The sequence below is a fragment of the Hyla sarda genome, chromosome 4, assembly GCF_029499605.1.
Source record: "Hyla sarda isolate aHylSar1 chromosome 4, aHylSar1.hap1, whole genome shotgun sequence".
NCBI classification, from domain to species: Eukaryota; Metazoa; Chordata; class Amphibia; order Anura; family Hylidae; genus Hyla; species Hyla sarda.
The window spans coordinates 322,261,919-322,284,715 of record NC_079192.1 but is presented as its reverse complement, the minus strand read 5'-3'; the positions used below and the strand labels follow the sequence as shown (position 1 = coordinate 322,284,715).

Here is a 22,797-nt window from a genome sequence, read left to right as displayed (position 1 = left end):
GTTATGGTCACGCCCCTCAATGCAAGTCTATGGGGGGTGGCCACGCCCCCTCCCACAGACTTGCATTGAGGGGCGTGGCGTCACAATTGGTAAGTGGAGTACCCCTTTAAGCGAAAGGGATAGCTTGTGGAGTTAACTCTTAATGGTAAAAGGTAATGGGGTTAATGCAAGAATTTTTTTTTTTTTTTAACCTTCAAAGAACTAAAAACAAAATATAGATGGCACCATTTTCACCTCCACATACCCAGATCATGAACAAAATAGGGTTACATAATGGTTCAAAATAGAACCATTGATCTGAGCATATTGCTTACATTACATCATCAATCAGCAGGTTCCACACGGATCAGCTTAGGTCACTCCCTTGTACACCAGTAGGAAAGAAAACGATAATATAAAATTAATCCTCTGGCCTTCGAATTGTGCCATACTACTGAACATGGCCAGCGTATGTTAAATACTTACATTCTTCTGTATACATTAGGACTATATACAGTAATGGGAATGGATGGAAGAACCTGCAGTACAATAGTGGCCGCATGTCAACGGCCGGCAGCAGAAACTGTAGTTTGGCAATACTAGACAACAGCGTGCCATGTTTGAAGGGGGGGGGGGGGGGGAATGTTAGATGCGCGCACACACACACCCATATATACACAGTATTGCTTTGGCACCAGCAACTTGTAGAGGTTTTGGCATTAAAATCTACAGGCTGTCTAATCCAGATGTGGGCACTGTGAGGGGGGGACATAGCCCACTCTCTTCTGTCACAATCTGTGTCTTCATGCCCATACGAGCTTCATTCATCTCTACCCGGTCTTCATTGTACAGATGTTGAAACCCATCATAAAACTCATCAGTTTCCATTTCTAAGTTGGTCGACGTGAAGTCTTGTGTGACCATCTTGTTCGTTTTCACTGTTGAACAAGTTGTGGAAGGAAGACAATATGAGACTTGGTCTTTGATATGTGCCTGAATGTCTTTGCTGCCAGAAAGAAAAATGTACACAGGGTTGGATGGAGTTCCAAGGCATCTATCAACCAGCTCCTTACAATGAATGAACTCCGCATTGTCCACCTGTGGAACACATATGAAGATTAGTATGTTTTTTTGTTTTTTAGATTTTTATATAGTTACAGAATTGACATAAGTACAGAAAGGAAATATTAAGTTACTACAAGAAAAATGTAAACTGAGAGGGTATAACCTTAGTTCCAACCTGCGAGGAGATTCTGTCTGGCTTTGCCATTTTGACGGCAATAATAGTGCCGTCTGCAGTTAAATCTGACCAAATCCAGAAATCATGCTGCTATGGCCTGAGCCTATGAATTCCTACATTGTAAACCTTGAAATAATACAAAGTCGGGCAACAAGAACACCTGCCTATACGTCAGGTTGCAATCTCTTTTTTTTTTTGCCTAAAGCGATGTTCCTCAGCTCTACTCAAGTAATCACAAAAGTAATGTATTGAGGATTTCCTAAAAACAAAACTAGCCTTTGCAGTAGTTGGTAGTACATATTAGTATGTGCAACTTTATAATTATCTTAAAAAGGAGTTGTCCAGCTCAATTGTTTCTTCTAAACATGTTCAGACTTCTCAAACAAACAAAAAAAACTATACTTACCTCTCACTCCATCCCTGCATCCTCTAGTATTGCTTCTCCAGGTCTTTGCCAATTCCTGATGGTGGGGCCCAATATGGTATAATGCCTCTCAGCCAATCATTGGGTGCAGAAGTGTCCTGCTAAACCAGGGATTGGCTGAAGGGCACTCTGACGTACCAGGAAGAAGAGTACGGAAGAGAGCAGAAGCAGCGATACCAAAGGTTACAGGGAACTTAGTGAGAGGTATGTATCATTTTTTGTTGTTTAAGGAGGCAGCCTTGGCATGTTTTTTGGAAAAAAAAAAAAATTCACCGGACAACCTCTTTAATAGGGCGAAAGTAGCACCTCCCAGCAACCTAGTCTGCCTATTGTTCCTGTCATAAAGCCTCAAAAAATAATTAGCAGCAGTAATAGATTAACCTGAAGAAAAAAAAGAGTGGAGCACAAGTGGGGAGACAGGATTGCCTCAGAATACATATATGTAGGCCGTAGGAAACTTTACTAAGGTAAAAATATGTGTTCCACAGATAATTGTCCATAAGTCCTGACAGGTAACTTTCCTAAAGCCCCCATGTTACCCTCTAAAGTAAATTGCTCTTTTTGAATGACGACATTTTTCTTCTTACTTTTGTTTTCTTCAGCAGTTCAGTCATAACAGGGAACCAGTCGGCGGCCATTCTTTCCAATTCTAAGGTGATAATCGCCAAGGCCACAGTTGAGCCTCTAAACTGCAATAACTGGTGGCACGCCATGCAGTGTTGTAGTTGCCTAGTCAAGAGTGCAACATGGAGGGAAGGATTCATCTGAGAGAAGCCACCGAAGAGATGAGGCCAGTTGGACATCACCATGGCATGGAACTGTGGAAAGAAAAGCAAATGTCTATTATGTCTCGGTCGACCGTCTTCATGTTTTACTTATGATGACCAAACATGGCAAAAGCAAAATGCAGCTCACATCAGGAAGGCTGAAATGTGGCCACTTGTCACATGTTCATACACAGTCATTACCCATTGGACTATTACGCTTCTAATGAATGTAACAACAATGTTCTCTGAACACCATCAATTGTACGTGTTTTGTTCTTTGGCTACATTCGTGGTCTTTGCTTATGCTCCGATTTAACCCACCAAATCTGTACATTTTCACTTTTGGTCCCCAATGGATAATGGTAGATCAGGATGGAAATGAGAGATACTGTGTTTCAGAGTTCTCCCATTACAGAAGTAAACTTTTGTAAGTAAAATCACTGCCTAAGAAGGGGGTGGGGACGTGATTTAAAGGCAAGTTTCTTCTTAGCATAAGCGGAGCAGGACTTGCATCATTGTAGCCAATAATCAGAAAAGACATGAGATTCCCATTCCTCCAACATTACAACTATGTAATGTATGCACACGCACACACATACAGGGATTATAAAGTCGGGACCATGTATAAGCTTTACAACTATGTTCTTTGATCAGGGTATACTTCCACCAGGCCGAGCTTCAGCACTACACATACCAGCATGTCTCCTGCTCAGAGCACCAAGTAAACTCCTCTAAATTCTGCTGCCTGGAGCAGAGCCCAATCCCTCTAAATACAGTTTTGCCTTAATACCTGAATATTTATTCTGCTCGAATGTGTTACTTTCCAGCAGAAACCGGTCACAGACACATTACAAGTGCCAGTACAATGATACGTTAAGCTTCAGGCCTTCTTGGTGGCAGGTTACAAGGTGTTCGAAACCAGACAGCTTTGTATGTACAGTGTTATTCGAAAGAAAAAAAAAAGCAGAGTAAGAAATATTTTTTCAACGTGTTAATATTTCATGGAATAGAAAATTTAAAAAGCGGAATAGATTTTTTTTTATTAAAAAAAATGAAAGTTTTATTTTTGTCCAACTAAGTCAGTGACTTGTAAGTCTTAGCTTCTTTAATATAGAAGATCAGTAGCGGATTTGTGAAAATGTGTATATCGTACGCGATCATACTTCTTTCAGTAACATATCCTTACAGTGTTCAGGAAGTCCACCGGTGTGGATGTGTACAGATCCCACTGCAGTTTATCTAGTATGATTCTCTCCATCCTTAAGATCTCCGCAGAGGAATACATGCAGCCACTCTGCACTGCAAGCTTCTTCACTGATGGTATCATCTAGAATAAATAAAAGTTGAGACAAAACTTTTTACTTTGTTTTGTATTATTGACAGCATAATAAAGAAATGTCACACCTATATACTACAGAGAAAGGCCTGAAGGTTGTGAAAAGAAAAAGCTGGTGTAACCCCTGCACCACAGTATGGTGGGAAGACGAAAACAAGAACATTTGTTGAATCTTTATAGGACTCTGGTCTGAGGGTTTTATCAGCACTTCCTCCTTTATTTCCGCTGCGTTTCTTCTTAGCTCTTTTTTCATATCAGTATGTGCAGCTACTTTACACAGTTCACTTTGAACTAGAGACAAGTCAATTTACAACTTGGAACAACACACAGTTACGATACAAGTACTACAATCGTTCAGTACTGAACCCGTCAGCTGGTAATAAGGTCTGCTGCACAACCTCTTTACTGCAATATTTCAACAAGCGTACCTAGACAGGGTGGCTTTGGCTAGGTGTCTGCTGACGTCAGCAAAGTTACTCACGCGCTTAGTAGCTTTCACATTAACTTTTTTATTTCAGTTTCAAAACTTCACATATGGTAGCGATAACTTAAACAACAGATCTTACGCAGGTCAGATGGACAAAGATCTGTGCTCCATCCTGCCGCGCGCTACGTTTCAGGGCAAATCTCCTTAGTCATGCGCGTGACTAAGGGTGCATGACTAAGGGGGTTTGCCCTTAAACGTAGCGCGCGGCAGGATGGAGCACAGATCTTTGTCCATCTGACCTGCGTAAGATCGGACATCTGTTGTTGAAGTTATCGCTACCATATGTGAAGTTTTGAAACTGAAATAAAAAAAAAAACTTAATGTGAAAGCGGCTAAGTGTGTGAGTAACTTTGCTGACGCTAGCGGAAGCCACGCTGTCCAGGTACACTTGTTGAAATGTATCAAGTAAATTTACAGTCAGTTCAGATTCATTCGAACTCTACTGTGTGGCAATTTGGATGAATCCGACCTTAAAGGAGCGGTGACCGACACACCCCCTCCATGTATCAGCGTTCAGTATCTCCGTCCCTCCCACACAGATACATGGAGGAGGCGTGTTGTCTACTGTTTCATGCATGGGTCAACCCGCCAAATTCCTGGCAACTGCCGGGGTGCTGTGCAGGAGATTGTGGGGGGCCCAAGTGGTCATAACCCCCTCGATAAGTGTTCCTGCACTGGAGTTACCTTTTAACCCCTTAAAGGAGTTCTCCGGCGTGCACTGTTTTCATTTTATCCCGTCCGGGCTGCAAAATAAAAGAAAACACTTTTTCTTACCTGCCAACGATGTCCCGCCTCTTCTGGTGATAGGTTGAAGCTCCGTGTGACGTGTCGGGCTAACAGGAAGTAAGAAGAATACAGCCCGGGGACCGAACACCTGTACCAAAGCTCCGGGGGCTCGTTGGCAGGTAAGAGAAAGTGTGTTTTCCTTTATTTTGCAGCCCGGACGGGATAAAATGAAAAAAGTGCGCGCCAGACTACCCCTTTAAGGACTTAGCCCTTTTTCACCTTAAGGACCCGGCCATTTTTTGCACATCTGACCACTGTCACTTTAAACATTAATAACTCTGGAATGCTTTTAGTTATCATTCTGATTCCGAGATTGTTTTTTCGTGACATATTCTACTTTAACATAGTGGTAAATTTTTGTGGTAACTTGCATCCTTTCTTGGTGAAAAATCCCAAAATTTGATGAAAAAAAACTTTGAAGCTCTCTGCTTGTAAGGAAAATGGATATTCCAAATTATTTTTTATTCACATATACAATATGTCTACTTTATGTTTGCATCATAAAATTTACGAGTTTTTACTTTTGGAAGACATCAGAGGGCTTCAAAGTTCAGCAGCAATTTTCAAATTTTTAACAAAATTTTCAAACTCAATATTTTTCAGGGACCAGTTCAGTTTTGAAATGGATTTGAAGGGTCTTCATATTAGAAATACCCCATAAATGACCCCATTATAAAAACTACACCCCCCAAAGTATTCAAAATGACAATCAGTGTTTTAACCCTTTAGGTGTTTCACAGGAATAGCAGCAAAGTGAAGGAGAAAATTAAAAATCATTTTTTACACTCGCATGTTCTTGTAGACCCAATTTTTCAGTTTTTGCAAGGGGTAAAAGGAGAAAAATTTTACTTGTTTTTTGTAGCCCAATTTCTCTCGAGTAAGCACATACCTCATATGTCTATGTAAAGTGTTCGGCTGGTACAGTAGAGGGCTCAAAAGGGAAGGAGCGACAAGGGGATTTTGGAGAGAACATTTTTCTGAAATGGTTTTTGGGGGGCATGTCACCTTTAGGAAGCCCCTAGGGTGCCAAAACAGCAAAAAAAAACAAAAAAACACATGGCATACCATTTTGGAAACTAGACCCCTTGGGGAACATAACAAGGGGTAAAATGAACCTTAATACCCCAAAGGTGTTTCATGACTTTTGCAAATGTAAAAAAGAAAAACATTTTTTTACCTAAAATACTTGTTTTCCCAAAAATGTTACATAAAAAAAAGGGTAATAGCAGAAAATACCCCCCAAAATTTGAAGCCCAATTTCTCCCGATTCAGAAAACACCCCATATGGGGGTGAAAAGTGCTCTGCTGGTGCACTACAGGTCTCAGAAGAGAAGGAGTCACATTTTGGCTGTTTGGAAGCAAATTTTGCTCTGGGGGCATGCCGCATTTAGGAAGCCCCTATGGTGCCAGGACAGCAAAAAAAAAAAAAAAAAAAAAAACACATGTGACACCATTTTAGAAACTCCACCCCTCAATGAACGTAACAAGGGGTTGAGTGGGAAACAACACCTCACAGGTTTTTTGAAAAGTGGGCCATAAATTGAAGAATTAGATTTTTTTTACACTAAAATGCTGGGGTTACCCAATTTTTAACATTTTCACAAGGGGTAATATGAGGAATTGGGTTACAAATTTTGAAGGGCTTTTTCCCCTGACTATAAAAATACATCCACATATGGGGTAACGTGCTGGACGGGCGCACAACAAGGCTCAGAAGTCATAGAGGTCACTTTGTATTTATGACCTATGGCATAACAGTAGCTGACGGTTACATACATTCCGAGCAAAATACAAAAATGAAACACCCACATGTGGCACCATTACAGAAAGTACCCACCCTGAGGAATGGGTATAGGGGTAAAGAGGACATTTTGAACGCACGGGTGTTTCCTAAATTTATTTTCCAGGAATGGATGAAGGGTAGCTTTTGAAAATTGCAATTTTCAACCTATGCTCTGCTTCATTATTCTGGGAACAACTAACATGTGACTCCGAATTGTCGCCTGGAAATACGACAGAGCTCAGCGAGAACTCTTCGCATTTGAGGCGGATGTTTGTTACGGACCTAACAGTTACATACATTCAGAGGAAAATACAAGAAAGGAACACCCACATGTGAACCTATTACAAACAGTACACCCCCTAGGGAAGGTGTATAGGGTGAAGTGGAGATTTGGAACAGACGGGTGTTCCCTTCATTTATTTTCCAGGAATGGATGAAGTGTACTATGGGGGGAAGAAAATTGCAATTTTAGTACTGATATGCCAATTATTTTCCCTTATTTTTTTACAGTCAAAAGTAAAAATGATGCCCGCCCCAAACCCTATTCTCTGAATCATCATTCTGGGAAGGGGATGTGTGGGGCCGTCCCTATTCTGTTACCTCAAATGCGCAACCCGCTCAGGTGGAGAGAGAGAGAGCGTTGCGCATTTGAGGCAACTGCAAACCTCCAATGCTGTTGACTCTGTGTCCCATGACCCATTTTTTAGGGGGGGGGAAGAAAAAAAAATAAAAGATAGATATTGGGGTATTGAGAATAAGTGTTTTGTTTTGTTTTTTTCGGGGGGGGGGGGGGGTTTTGGGCTAAAATTTGGAAGTCAATGTACCCTGGACTGGTACATTGGAGCCGAATTCTGGGGAATGAAAATTAGGGAAAAGGATGGAAAATTTAGTACTCCATGGAAGTGGGATACTCCCTGAAGCAGCCTATGCAGAGGCCCGGATGATCGAGGCAAGTGTCACATTGAGTGGTGGTGTCCCTCCGTCTCCCCTTCCTGTGACACACTCTGCATTTCTTCTGGGTTCATCCCGTGCTTCTAGTGTTGGGGATCACACCTGGAAAGTGTTGGCCGGGGACGATTCGGGGACCTAAAGTTCCAGAGGTGCTCTGACCCGCTCCTCGGCGGTCACCAAAGATGAGGGCCCTTAGAACTACCTCTTGAAACTCCAGGTATGTCCCTGTGTTGCCAGCGTACTTGTACAGTATAAAAGAGTTGTACATGGCAAGCTGTACCATTTAGACCGCAACCTTTTTATACCATACACGTGTTTTCCGCATGGCATTATATGGTTTCAGGACTTGATCAGAAAGATCAACTCCCCCCATATACCGATTGTAGTCCAGAATACAATCAGGCTTGAGGACCGGTCCCGCGGTACCTCGCACAGGGACAGGGGTGCTGCCATTCCCATGAATTGTGGTGAGCATAAGGACATCCCTCTTGTCCTTATACTGGACCAACAACAGGTTCTCATGGAAAAAGGCACGGGACTCACCCCGGGGGATAGGAGCATGTAGGGGATGGGGCGGAAGGCCTCTTTGATTCTTCCGAACTGTCCCACAAGCGACCGTGGATCTGGCGGCGAGGGATGTGAAGAGAGGGATACTAGTATAAAAGTTATCCATGTAAAGGTGGTAACCTTTATCCAGCAATGGGTGCAAAAGGCCCCAAACTATTTTCCCGCTAACACCCAGAGTGGGGGGGGACATTCTGGGGGTTCAAAACGGGAATCTCGTCCCTCACACACTATAAACTTGCAAGTGTACCCGGAGGTACTCTCGCAAAGTTTATACATCTTCACACCATCCTGCGCTCGCTTGGTAGGGATGTATTGCCGGAAGCTGAGTCTCCCCTTAAAGCTGATGAGAGACTCATCAATAGCGACCTCCCGCCCCGGGACATAGGCCTCCCAAAATCTGGCCCCGAAGTGATTGATGACCGGCCCGATTTTATACGGGCGGTCATACGCAGGATCAGTTCGGGGGGGGGGGGGGGGGGGGGACATGCCGCATTATCAGCATAATGCAAACATCTCCGAATGGCCTTGAACCGGGGACGTGTCATCACCATACTGTAGAGGGGTGTCTGGTAAAGTGATGTCCCCACTCCAATATTGCCTGACACTGGGTTTTTTAAGTAAACCCATATGCAGCACGAGGCCCCAAAATGTCCTCATTTCGGCTGCAACGACTGGAGTCCAGCCGCCGGGTCTAGCTAAAAGTGAGCCCGGGTTAGCGGCGACGAACTGTTGGGCGTACAGATTTGTCTGTGTGACCATTAGATTAACAAAGTCGTCACTGAAAAAATGACCGAAAAAGTCCATTTCAGTGAACCCGGCGATGTTAATTTTGATTCCTGAGTCGCCAACAAACTCAGGAATCACGGGCTCGTGGTCCGCTGGCTGAGTCCAGACAAGTTCGCCTGTACGATGTACCAGTGAACGAGGCTGGGGGGCTTCACTAGCCAGGGGGACTCATACTAGCATGGGGCACAGGGTCAAGGACAGAGGAGGTTTGCGGTGCCGCACGGCGGCGAGTTCGCTGCCTTGGTGGCTCATCATCGGAACTAGATGATGAGGAGGACGATGAAATAAGGAAGGTGGGGTCTTCATCGTTCTCTGAGCCGCTCTCGGTGCCGGAGGCAATTATGGCATATGCCTCCTCCGCCGAAAATGCCCTGCGGGCCATTTCCCTACTCTAATGGGGATACGGGTGTGTGTGGGGGGGGAAACTTTATTTGTGTATGTGCTGAGTGTGGTGTGGTGCAAGACTACCTCCCTAACAGAAAAAAATATAAAATAAAAAAGGGGACTTTTAGTGCAAAAAAGCCCTGCGCCAAAAAAAAGCGTTTATCTAATCAGTGGTGTGCGCACTGATTAGCACTTGTGGCGGCAGGGGGCGGAGAAGTCAGTGGGGGGTCCGGCCACTCAGCCCAGAACAGTGGCTGGTGGCTTGTACACAGACCCCCACACAAAAAACCCGAAAAACTTAACCCCGAAAAAATGCACCCACCTGAACCCAAAAAAAACGCTGATCACTGAAAAATCACTGACAGCGGTGGGACAGGCTGTACACACAGGTACGGTCCCTCCACACAGTACACGCCTGCTACTGGTGGCACGGACCGCCTATGGGTGCAAAAAAAGAAAAAACGCGTTAACCAAAAAAAAGTGCCTTTACCACAAAAAAAATATGCTGATCAGTGATAAATCACTGACAGCAGTGAGGCATGCCGCACACACAGGTACAGTCCGGCCAAACAGTACACAGCAGCTTAAAGGTGCTACGGACCCCCGGACACCCACTGATGTACGCTGAAAAAAAATATATATATATATTTTTTTAACCTTAACCTGTCCCTACCTAATCTAAAGCTAACCCTGGGGGATTTCTGTGCCAAGGGGCCACAGAAAGGGGGCAAGGGGCACTTTTTTTTTTACTGAGGGGATGGTGGGCACCACGGAGCTCCGTCCTGCTCGCCATATCTCTGTGGAATGGCGGGCAGAACGGAGCAACATGCTCCTAGCCCCCACCATCCCCTCCCATTACACTGTGATTGGTGTGGCCACATCATGACCCCACTGGGCGATATGCCACGATGCCTGCTGATCGATATCAGCAGGTATCGGGCACCGGCTCACCTCCGGCTAGCGGCGGGGGGCCGGGAATTGACAGGACGTACCCATACGTCCTCAGTCCTTAAGGACTCGGAAACGGGGGCTTATGAGTACGTCCTAAGTCCTTAAGGGGTTAATGTCAATTTTCTCATTTGTTCCCCTATTATCCTGCTGACTGGCTAATCTTTTAGATTTTCAGTTTAAGAGCTACAATATGAAGACATGGCATTAAAGTTGTTTTCGAACTTAAAAAACTTATATGAATGGAGGATAAGTGTCTGATCTCAAAAACAGGGAGCCAAGTCTCCCCTAAAAATGGAGCAGCAGGTTACGCATGTGTGGTGCCAATCCACTCATCTATGGGAGAGATGGAATTAGCACTTGGCTATCCCCAGGACTCCCAAAGATAATATCTGTTCTTAAGATCACAGGGGTGATCCCAGAGGTGGGAACTGCAGCAATCTGAAACTTATTCCCTTTAAGGAATTAATTCCCATGTAAGTTTTTTTTTTCTATGTGTTTTCTTTTTGTATTTAACATGATCTTTAACATTTTTTTAAAACTTAAGAGGATAACAGATGAAGAACCAATGCAAAGTGTACACACAGGGTCAGAATAGAGAAAACAGAAAAAGATCTATGGCAGGACAGTCCTACCTCATCTTCCTCATTGGTTTTGGCTGCAAGGTAGAAGCATGTGACGGCAATACACTGAAGATATTTCACCTGGACCTACAAGGGAAAACACAAAAAAAAGTTTGTGAGAGTGAAAATAGAAGGCAATTTAGTGTATTCACAAAAGTACAACTTTTATTTTTACTAGGGCAGCTTGTTAAATGTTAGAGATCCTCTATTATATGTGATTGGCTGTAACCTTAACTTGTTAAAGGATCTAACTGGTACTTAAAAGGGATTATACAAATATATAAAAAAAATATATATATTATGCTTCCGTAGATTATGTCAGAGCGGAAGACCTAGTTTTTTTTTTTTTCAGAGGCAAAAACAAAATAACAAAAACTTTATATATCCAGACAGAGGATGCCCCCTATCATGGTCACTGGCCTGGGTATAAAAAGATCACTAGAAATATCATTGTACTGTCCAATCATATTTGTACATTGTGATCAAATTACCGTATTTTTCACGTATAAGACGCACTTTTTCTTCCCCAAAACTGGGGGGGGAAAAGTCGGTGCGTCTTATACGGCGAATACACCCCTATTGCGGCGGTCCCTGCGGCCATCAACGGCCGGGACCCGCGGCTAATACAGGACATCACCGATCGCAGTGATGCGCTGTATTAACCCTTCAGACGCGGCGATCTAAACTGACCGCCGCATCTGAAGGGAAAGTGACACTAACCCAGCTGTTCAGTCGGGCTGTTCGGGACCGCCGCGATTTCACCACGGCGGTCCCGAACAGCCCGACTGAATAGCCGGGTTAGTGCTTACAGGACACCGGGAGGGACCTTACCTGCCGCCTCGGTGTCTTCTCCGTTCAGGGATCCCCTGTATGGCCGGCGCTCTCCTTCCTCATCATCACGTCGTCGCGTACGTGCGTAACGACGTGATGGCGGCGACGGAGAGCAAGGATACCCAGCCGGCAGCAGAGACGTTCCGGAGCGACGGGGACACGGCGACAGCGATGGAGCGACATCCAGGGCAGCGGTGACGGGTCCGGAGCGGCGGGGAGACGTGAATATTACCTCCTATGCAGTGGTCTTCAACCTGCGGACCTCCAGATTTTGCAAAACTACAACTCCCAGCATGCTGGGAGTTGTAGTTTTGCAACATCTGGAGGTCCGCAGGTTGAAGACCACTATTGGGTTCAAAATCTTTATTTTTTTAGATTTTGCACCTATAAATTGGGTGCGTCTTATACGCCGGTGCATCCTATAGGGCGAAAAACACGGTACCCCAAACTTAATAACTAATACTATTTTTGGGGAACTTTTTTCTTTATCACTAAATCTCAGTAGGGGTCTAGAACACTGCACTGAAGCAGCCTACTGGGAATATGTCCACAACAGTAATGGGAGCTACTATTAGGCCCCTGGCTGCCATCGAGTGGTGTTTAAACACTTGGATGCCACAGTCAGCCCCTACAGCAGCATCTAGAGGGTTAAATGCCCAGCAAAGTTAGCTTCGATCCTGCCCATTGCAGCAGCACAGCGGTTGTCTGTTACAGCTGACAACTACTGCTGATGGCATGGGCTCAGCTTTACAGACCACTTTATGCTATTACAGCACTGCCATGTAATAGTAAGCCGATGTACAGGAAGGAGCTCTTACTAATACATGGACATAGGAGTAGTATTTCGCCAGTAAACAGCTTTGTACAGATGACGTGTGGATCATTATTCACCTTTACTGAAGCTAAAATGCGATTTAGGATGCTAACTGCCAAGCCAAATGTTTCCGGGTAGAAATGGAAGCGCAACTTCAATTCTTCCATCCACAACACAGCCTGTTCATATTGCATCGGAGAGATATCTGTGCCCTGGAGGGAAAAAATCAATTACAAAACCATTATGGATAAACTGGATTAGAAGAGCACTATATTTAGTTTAGAGGTTGTCAACCCAATAGTTTAAGGGCTTCAATTTCTATTGTTAACCATCCAGATGGCCTGTAATTTAATATCATGGTTGGTCCATATATGGGTTGGTAGGTGACACCTGTATGGACCTGTAACAAAGACATGGCAGCTCTCTGATCTCCGGCCTGCAGCTTGCATATGACAAATGAAAGCTGCAGATTAGAGAACTGGTACAAGGTAGTGAGGTATATTACTAATATTGCTCAGTTACTAATATGGGCTGACCCTTGCATAAGTGTACCGAATGTGACACGGGCCATCGATCATAGCAGGTAGAGATGAGCGAACTTACAGTAAATTTGATTCGTCACGAACTTCTCGGCTCGGCAGTTGATTACTTTATCCTGCATAAATTAGTTCAGCTTTCAGGTGCTCCCGTGGGCTGGAAAAGGTGGATACAATCCTAGGAGACTCTTTCCTAGGAATGTATCCACCTTTTCCAGCCCACCGGAGCACCTGAAGGCTGAACTAATTTATGCAGGATAAGTCATCAACTGCCGAGCCGAGAAGTTTGTGACGAATCGAATTTACTGTAAGTTCGCTCATCTCTAATAGCAGGTTTTTTAAATCTAAGATATAATAATTATTATAATTCTTATTCTCTTTACCTTGATAGTGGAGGCTAGAAAGCAGGGAACTTTCCATTTGCTATCTTCTATGAGAAGTGCATTGTCCAGAAGTATTTCCAGGCGTTGGCTCTCGGACAGTCCTGTGCACTTCATTGCTGGCACAGATGTCACCCAATCCAGTTTATGCACAGATATCTATAGAACAGAAACAAAAAAGGATCTCTGCATTTCTGGGATTTCTTAGGCCAGTGTTTTCCAGCGTGTCTCCAGCTGTTGCAAAACTACAATTCGCAGCATGGAGATTTCCAGTTCTCAAACATATGTACATGACAACAGTAGTTACTGCGGACAGCCATCTCTACAGAGGGATAGGGGCATAATACAGTCTTATGTTGTGTATATAGCGTACACAGAACGTTTCAGGATACAGAGTATGCCAAGCACTTCCCTAAACATTACAAATTCCCCCCAACAATTATGTATTATTTATAGATATTACAGAAAGCCCCCTACATTTCCTGCTCCAGCCGAGTCCGCCCCCTTAGGTTTTGCACCATGCATATTTATTGGGAATTCTTTCTGAATGAAAAACTCTTAATGCCAAACTTTCCCCCAAAAAAACCTCCATGAGATTGGATGGCTGCCTAGAATCAGACCCCAGCACCCCAATAGAGCATTAAAGGGGTACTCCTCCCCTAGACATCTTATCCCCAGCCAATCTCGGCTGCGTCACCCCAGACATCCGGTGCACAGAGCAAACGTGACATCCCAGCCGCGCCGCGCTCGTGACGTCCCCTCCCATAGACTTGCATTAAGGGGGCGTGGCCGTGACGTCACGAGCCTCCGGCGCTGCACCCGATGCTTTAAACGAACATCGGGTGCAGCAGGGAGACCTGCGCGATCAGACATCTTATCACCTATCCTTTGGATAGGGGATAAGATGTCTAGGGGCGGAGTACCCCTTTAAGAATACAATCTTCATATCCTGCTGTCCAGGTCTAGTGAGGAGAGCGCTGCTCCTGAGTCATAACAATTACAGTGCAGACGGAGCGCACATTAGGGCAGAAATCATAACATTGTGTCACCAGTTAGTGACTAAACTGTGCCAGCCACATAGCAATGGGCATGACGCGCTACCAATAACATTATGGAGGAACTAACTGCCTTACACTGATCTTATACAGGAATGTCAGCGGATCTTTTTCTAAAGAGAGACATAAGCCCTAAAACAAACCTAGAGACAGCAGCATTTGGCACCGTACCAGAACACAAGAGTTTTGTAACGCAATATATACACTTTTTTGGCAGAGCTACTTTGAGAACACATACATTATGCAGATTTTAAGCCCCAAAGGCATATATTTAGCAGTAACAGAACAGAAGCCATCTGCAGGAGCAGCCCTTGTAGGAAGCAATGCCAGCAAACTACCACAGATAAACCTATGTGCACCCCAATCCCTGTAAGGCTCCGTTCAGGGAGAGAAAAACACTAGAGATGAGACAACTTACAGTAAATTCCATTCGTCACGAACTTCTCAGCTCAGCAGTTGATGCCTTATCCTGCGTAAATTAGTTCAGCTTTCAGGTGCTCCCGTGGGCTGGAAAAGGTGGATACAGTCCTAGGAAAGAGTCTCCTAGGACTGTATCCACCTTTTCCAGCCCACGGGAGCACCTGAAAGCTGAAATAATTTATGCAGGAAAAGTCAGCAACCACCGAGCTGAGATGTTCGTGACTAATCAAATTTACTGTAAGTTGGCTCATCTCTACTCCACACACTTCACTATCTGGTCCCTATATATGCTCAGCAGAAATCTAGATTTGCAAAGTAGCTTCCCTCCATAAGGCAGGGTCTCTCTCTCTATTAGAAGTAGAGTACCTTCATGTTAATGCTCAGCTTTTAAAGGGGTACTTCAGAGAAAAATAAATTGTTTAAAGGGGTACTCCACTGGAAAACATTTTTCACTTTTAATCAACTGGTGCCAGAAAGTTAAAACAGATTTGTAAATTACTTCTATTTAAAATCTTAATCCTTCCAGTACTTTACTGCTTTATGCTCCCACAGGAAGTTCTTTCCTTTTTACATTTATTTTATGTCTGACCACAGTGCTCTCTGCTGACCCCTCTGTCCATTTTAGTAACTGCTGAAAGCAGGATAGGTTTGCTTTGGGGATTGCTCCTACTCTGGACAGTTCCTGACATGGACAGAGGGGTCAGCAGAGAGCACTGTGGTCAGACATAAAAGAAATTAAAAAAGAAGAGTACCTCCTGTGGAGCATACAGCACATGATAAGTACTGGAAGGATTAACATTTTGAAATGGAAGTAATTCACAAATCTGTTTAACTTTCTGGCACACGTTGATTAAATTATAATTTTTTTTCTTCAGTGGAGTACCCCTTTAAGATAAACTGGTGATAGAAAATTATACAGATTTGCAAATTACTACAGTGGTCCCTCAACTTACTATGACCTTAGGTTACCATAATGTACCATACAGTGGTCTGGCTGGCTGTCGGGGTAGCGCCTCCGTACAGTCCCTATATGTAAGGACTTGCTTTATCTATATTACCGTAGTTATCTACTTATTTTTGGATGACATTTTGGGGCTTTATCACCAATGACCAGTTTCCTGTAGAGTCATGGTCTTAATATACAATAGTCATCCTGGAACCAATTAATATTGTAACCTGAGGGGCCACTGTATGTCCTTAAGCCTCCCTGTACTTATCAGCTGCTGTATGCCCTAGTAGAAGTCTAGTTGTTCTTTCCTCATTGACACGGTGCTATCTGATGCCGTCTACTACACAACTTCCTCCAGAGCAAATAGTAGCAGGTACAATAGAAGGACCATTGTATGTTGAAAATATTGTAACCTGAGAGATCACTGTACTGGAAGTCTTGATTATTATTATTTTTATTAAACAGAAGGAATTTACAAATCTATAATCCTGTCTGCCTCAAACTGAACTGAAAAGAAACATTTTCTCAGGAATTCTTATTAACTGCATCTGTCGAATACATTGATGGCACGAAATCCCCACCATGGGTTATCAGGGGTTGGTGTCTCCATGCCATAGATGCCTTTCTTATTGAAGGGTCTATTTTCGGAATTATACATATCCCCTATCTACAGGCTGTGCGGGCCGTCCCAGTGGTCAGAACCCACTACCCCCTCACCCCCTATCACACTTCTCTCCTATGACATAACCCCTTTCATTTTCGAGTCTTCACCCCAAAATGATGTTTCTTCCGTGTTTAACAATGTTAGAGAGGAATGGGCAGGAGTCCGCTGTCCCCATGGGCCACAACATCTCTCTGCACTGTGCTTTGGTTGACCCCTAGGGGTCGTCTGCCGACAGCAGCCCTGTGTTTTGTCCGCGTGACCCAATTCATAACTGCACATGCGCATTGAGTCCGTGACCATGACAGACACACAGCACGTGTCAAAACTCCACACATAAGCAGGGTCAGACTGATGCATGTGTGCAGCGTGGCCTCTCTGACACTTAAAGGGGTAGTCCAGTGGTGAAAAACTTATCCCCTATCCTAAGGATAGGAGAGAAGTTTGAGATCGCGGGGGGTCCGACCGCTGGGGCCCCCTGCAATCTCTCTATACGGGGGCCAGGCTCTCCGGCCGGATAGCGGGTGTCGACCCCCCGCGCGAAGCGGCGGCCGACACGCCCCCTCAATACATCTCTATGGCAGATTGCCGACGGCAACGCTTCGGCTCTGCCATAGAGTTGTACTGAGGGGGCGTGTCGGCCGCCGCTTCGTGCAGAGGTTGACACGCCCCCTTCCTGCGGGCTGTCGGGGCTCCATACAGGAGATCGCAGGGCGCCCCAGCGGTCGGACCCCCCGCGATCTCAAACTTATCCCCTATCCTTAGGATAGGGAATAAGTTGTTCACCACTGGGTCACCACTGGACTACTCCTTTAAGAAACAATATTTTGAGGGAAAATAAATATGGGGAATTTTGGGGAATATTAGCAAAGCCTGATTCTGCTCCTGTCGGAAGAGTCGCCCATATGTAGATGGATGTTTTAGGGTGCTTGTCCCTTATCAGTACAAGGCAGGCTTCCTTCATTCTGGAGGAGAGCTACTCCGCATATTCTTTTCCCAGTTGAGCATTGCACGGCCTAGAAGTTTGAAGACACCTATTGGAGTTCTCCTAAAGGCATCACTTTACCCCTTCATTACCACACGATGACTCACTAGCCAGCCAACACCCTGTTCTGTACTGACAAGGGGAAATCACACCGAAACAACTGTCTGCCAATGGGAATTCTCCACTTCTGGAGAGATCTCTGGCGTGGCATACATTCCCAGTCAGTTTCCAAGTCTCCTAGTTGGACTGAAACACTGAAAGGGTATGTTCACACAGCAAAATGTCCGTGCAGAATTCCGCCAGAATATTCTGCTGCAGCAGAGTCCCATTGATTATAATGGGATTCTGCTTTTCACTGCACTATGTGTAAATTCAGATTCCGGTGTCCGCAGAAAGAATAAACATGTCTATTTGTTCTGCAGATATCACTCGGAAATTCATTGCCATCTATGAGACGCCACATTTTCGATTGGTCCTAGCACTCGTCGGATCGTGTAAATGTGCGGAACGTCCTCCCATGTTTTCAGGGCAGACATTCGGAGCATTTTCCTAACTTGAACATACCCTAAGGGTGCGTTCACATGCTAGTAGCGAGTTTCCCGCTGCGAGTTTCGCTACCATTGATTTAAATGGGTCCGCGGACAGTACGCAAATCTGACACTATTGCGGACTGTCTGTGGACCCATTCAAATCAATGGTAGCGTAACTCGCAGCAGGTTTTCCGCAGCGTGAAAACCACAGCTAGTAATAGCGTCTGTACGCACCCTTAAAAGGGGTACTCCACCCCAGGACATCTTATCCCCTATCCAAAGGATAGGGGATAAGATGTCAGATCGTGGGGGGTCCCGCCGCTGGGGACCCCTGGGATCTAGCACCCCGCTTTCATTACTGCACAGAGCAAACTCACTCGGAACATAACAGGCGATACAGGGGCCGGAGCATCATGACGTCACGGGTCTGCCCCCTTAATGCAAGTCTATGGGAGGGGGCACGACGGCCGACGATGCCCCTGTATTGGCCATCATTATGCACAGGGTGAGTTTGCAGTGATCACAGCGGGGTGCTGCAGCCGAGATCATGGGGGTCCCCCTGCGATCTGACATCTTATCCCCTATCCTTTGAATAGGGGATAAGATGTCTAGGGGTGGAGTACCCCTTTAAAGGGAAAACCACTTGGAAATAGTGGTGCGAGAGCTGCTTTGCATATTCTTTTTACCCCTTCAGCAACATAGAAACCAAAAGGAAAGAAATCTACTGCAGTTTCCTATCGGTCACAATACATGACCCAAAAATGGGAGAATGCCCAGCCTGGAAATGCTGCCGCCCCCTTTATAGCCTGAATTATTCCTAGTCTACAGATCAGGGAGCGCCTTCCCTACCTGTAAAGATGGCATAGGCCACTAATAAAAACATTCCTAGAGATACAACGGTCAATAATAGTTCCAAAATGGTGGACCTCTTGATGCTTCAAAACTACAACTCCCAGCATGCCCGGACAGCCAACGGCTGTCCGGGTATGCTGGGAATTGTAGTTTTGCAACATGTAGAGCTGGTCTACAGAATCAAACACATCAGATGCCATTGATCCAAAGCCAGCAGAGGAAAGTCATTGGGCATGGAATAAAGTAGTACAGCACACCATTCCACTGGGAAACATCCATGCCAGGGTGGGCAGTATCTGTTGGCATACACCTATGGGCATTATATTACACAGATGCCCATCGGATGCACCCTACACATACTGCTTCTGCTCTAATCTAGGGGTAGTTATTCTGCACGATGGGGGAGATTTATCAAAACCTGTGCAGAGGAAGAGTGGTGCAGTTGCCCATAGCAACCAATCAGATTGCTTCTTTCATTTTCCACAGGCCTATAAAGAGGCCTGTGGAAAATGAAAGAAGCAATCTGATTGGTTGCTATGGGCAACTGCACCACTCTTCCTCTGCACAGGTTTTGATAAATCTCCCCCGATGCCCCTATACAGAGTGGCACCTTTCCTGGCACGGCTGCTATAGGGGGTGCACAGCCGTTGTGTCATGGATTTGGGCGGGACAGGGCGCCCTCTGTGTATGTATATGGGTGTGTATGAGCCACTCACCTCTCCAAGGCTACCTGCTGTGTGCGGCTATAGACTCAGATCACGTAGCCCATAGTGCCCCCTCCTCTGCCCATCCTATTCAGTCCATTATACGGTGACCCCCCTCCAGGGCGGCCAGGTAGGGCACAGCTGCCGCCCCGCAGCCCAGGCACATATCAGGGGGTCGGTGGCAGGCGGGGTACAGTCGCAGTTTGCGGGGGCTCATCAGAGACGGCCGGGGACAGCTCTCTCCAGTCCGGGGAGCTTTTTTTGTTTACTCCGTTGTAAGACTACGGGGTGTTTGAAAGACACAAGCCACTCCCTGGGCGGCGCCTCTCTGGTGACGTCAGAGCAGAGGGCAGTGCACATGCGCAGCAGGAAGCACTGTCTTCCTACATCTACGTGACGTCATCCACAGTGCCCCTAGCGGTGAAGCTTTAGTCCTACATCAGTCACTAGAAAGCTGCCATTATATCACCAGAAGGAAACTCTATATAAAAAAAGGGTCATTTGTGCAAGGTTGGAAGTTATAATGGGTTTTCCCAGGAGGATGTTTGACTTTTTAGGGTCTATTCACACGTACAGTAACCTGCTCATATTTGATGCGCAGGATTTTAAGATGTGTTCAGTCATTTAGTTTGTATTAAAGGGGTACTCCCATGGAAAACTTTTTTTTTTAAATCAACAGGTGCTAGAAAGTTGAACAGATTTGTAAATTACTTCTATAAAAAAAAAATATTAATCCTTCCAGTACTTTTTAGGGGCTGTATACCCCTTTAAGGACCAGGGGTTTTTCAGTTTTTGCACTTTCGTTTTTTCCTCCTTACCTTTAAAAAAATCATAACTCTTTCAATTTTGCACATAAAAATCCATACTATGGCTTATTTTTTGCGCCACCAATTCTACTTTGTAATGACATCAGTCATTTTACCCCAAAATTATGGCGAAACGGAAAAAAAAATCATTGTGAGACAAAATTGAAAAAAACACCATTTTGTAACTTTTGGGGGCTTCTGTTTCTACACAGTAAATTTTTCGGTAAAAATGACACATTCTCTTTATTCTGTAGGTCCATACGAATAAAATGATACCCTACTTATATAGGATTGATTTTGTCGGACTTCTGGAAAAAATCATAACTACATGCAGAAAAATTTATACATTTAAAATTGTCATCTTCTGACCCCTATAACTTTTTTATTTTACCGCCTATGGGTCGGTATGAGGGCTCATTTTTTGCACCGTGATCTGAAGTTTTTAGTGGTACCCTTTTTGTATTGATCGGACTTGTTGATCGCTTTTTATATATTTTTTCCTGGCCATTGTTAGAGGCCGGGCCTGGCTCGCTATGACCCGGGGCCACGTTGTGGCTCCGTGTTATAGAAAGGGTGAGGACTCAGGACGTACCGGTACGTCCTTGGTCCTTAACAGAATACTACTTCGGAAATGCTTTTCTTTTTGGATTTCTCTTATGTCATGACCACAGTGCTCTCTGCTGACCTCTGCTGTCCATTTTAGGAACTGTCCAGAGCAGCATATGTTTGCTATGGGGATTTTCTCATGCTCTGGACAGTTCCTAAAATGGACAGCAGAGGTCAGCAGAGAGCACTGTGGTCATGACCGGGATTGTTAAGGATGGGTTAATGTGCGGCCTTAATCTGTGAGTGACTACCGCTGTAATATTTTTGCCGAGTGTCGACGCAAGAAAATTCACACCAGGCCAGGTTGGTATGAGTTTCCCTCCTCGGTACGGACTCCAGGGAGTTCTGTTTATTATCTGGAAATCACATTCGTTTTTTACAATCTGACAAAAAGGGGAAGGGTAAAGGGTAAAACTATGCATCGTTCTATATGCTGATTGGTCATTTGAGCGTGGCTTAGCACAAGTCATTTATGTTGCAAGCCCTCTAGCTTGAGATTTCTGCATCTTTCCACAAAGATGTTTAGATTTCTTGTATCCATAGTCTCCATCTCAAGGTTCTAGTCTTGATTACGGGCAAAGAGAAGCTGAAATGTTTTGAAATAAGGAAAGCAAAGTTCTTCTGCAATATTTAGCAATAGCATATAGCATTTTAGCAAAGGCATATGAGTATAGATATAGCAATCAATATATCAGAATATTATAGACCCAGCAGTATATAGTGCTGATATCTATCAGCAGGCATCCCGTCCTGAGACCCCTTCCCCCCCATGTCGGCAAATGCCGCAAATCGCCGGTGAATTCACACCAGCGATTCCGGGTCATACGGGTCTCCAGTGACCCGGAAAATAAGGGGGATCGGGATTGTCCAAGACACCCCCGATCCCCCTGAAGGGATAGGAGTGAGGTGGCTCCTATCCTTGCTATTGGTCAGTCAGAAGTGACCGACCAATAGCAGATTGGGGGTGGGGGGGTTATAATTCGGTTCCCCCGTTCTGCCCACCCACAGTAGTCTGGGCAGAACGGGGGAACTGATGGTGACTGGCGCCGGAGGTCCACTTACCCATCGGCGGGCGGCAGAGGATGGCGATGCGGCTCCCTGGTGCGGCGATGACGCGCGGCGATCCTACGGAAGCCGGTGAGTATTGCCTAGCAACATCTGGAGGGCTACAGTTTTGAGACCACTATACAGTGGTCTCTAAACTGTAGCCCTCCAGATGTTGCAAAACTACAACTCCCAGCATGCCAAGACAGCTGTTTGCTGTCTGGGCAAAATGGCATTTGCAGTTTTGCAACAGTTGGGGGGCTGCAGTTTGGAGATCACTGTTCAGTGGTTTGGGCATGCTGGGATTTGTAGTTTTGCAAGATTAAGAGAGGTACAGTTTTGGAGATGACTGTGCAGTGGTCTCTAAATTGTGGCCCTCTAGACCTTGCAAAACTACAACACCCGGCATGCCCACACAGCAGTTTGCTGTCTGGGCAAAATGGCATTTGCAGTTTTGCAACAGTTGGGGGGCTGCAGTTTGGAGATCACTGTTCAGTGGTCTCTAAACTGTGGCCCTTCAGATCTTGCAAAACTACAACTCCCAGCATGCCCAAACAGAAAAC

The 22,797-nt window shown here is 45.1% G+C and overlaps 2 protein-coding genes across 3 annotated transcripts in view; one reads left to right on the top strand and one right to left on the bottom strand.

The window, feature by feature from the left end:
* Positions 1-2,425, top strand: part of SEPTIN8 (septin 8) — a 109,475-nt gene extending 107,050 nt beyond the window's left edge. For both annotated transcript variants that reach the window (XM_056574947.1, XM_056574946.1), the window contains exon 10: positions 2,246-2,425. In XM_056574947.1, the coding sequence (XP_056430922.1) occupies positions 2,246-2,411 (166 nt within the window). In that variant the 3' untranslated portion in view covers positions 2,412-2,425. The remainder of the gene's footprint in view (positions 1-2,245) is intronic.
* On the bottom strand, positions 2,418-20,139 carry CCNI2 (cyclin I family member 2). The gene is made up of 5 exons (XM_056574949.1): positions 19,791-20,139; positions 13,626-13,781; positions 12,784-12,918; positions 11,074-11,148; positions 2,418-3,737 (listed from the first exon to the last, which is right to left on the bottom strand). The coding sequence occupies exons 2-5, from the start codon at positions 13,737-13,739 to the stop codon at positions 3,579-3,581; spliced, it is 483 nt and encodes a 160-aa protein (XP_056430924.1). The 5' UTR covers positions 13,740-13,781; positions 19,791-20,139; the 3' UTR covers positions 2,418-3,578.
* Positions 20,140-22,797: the final 2,658 nt, after the last annotated feature.

Bases quoted from the DNA above. Each gene is read 5' to 3' on its own strand.
- CCNI2 (XM_056574949.1), bottom strand. From the start codon at position 13,739: ATGAAGTGCACAGGACTGTCCGAGAGCCAACGCCTGGAAATACTTCTG. The intron at 12,919-13,625 runs GTAAAGAGAATA...TTTTCCCTCCAG, and splicing joins TTCTAGCCTCCACTATCAAG to GGCACAGATATCTCTCCGAT. The intron at 11,149-12,783 runs GTGAATAATGAT...TTTCCCTTGTAG, and splicing joins GCATTTTAGCTTCAGTAAAG to GTCCAGGTGAAATATCTTCA.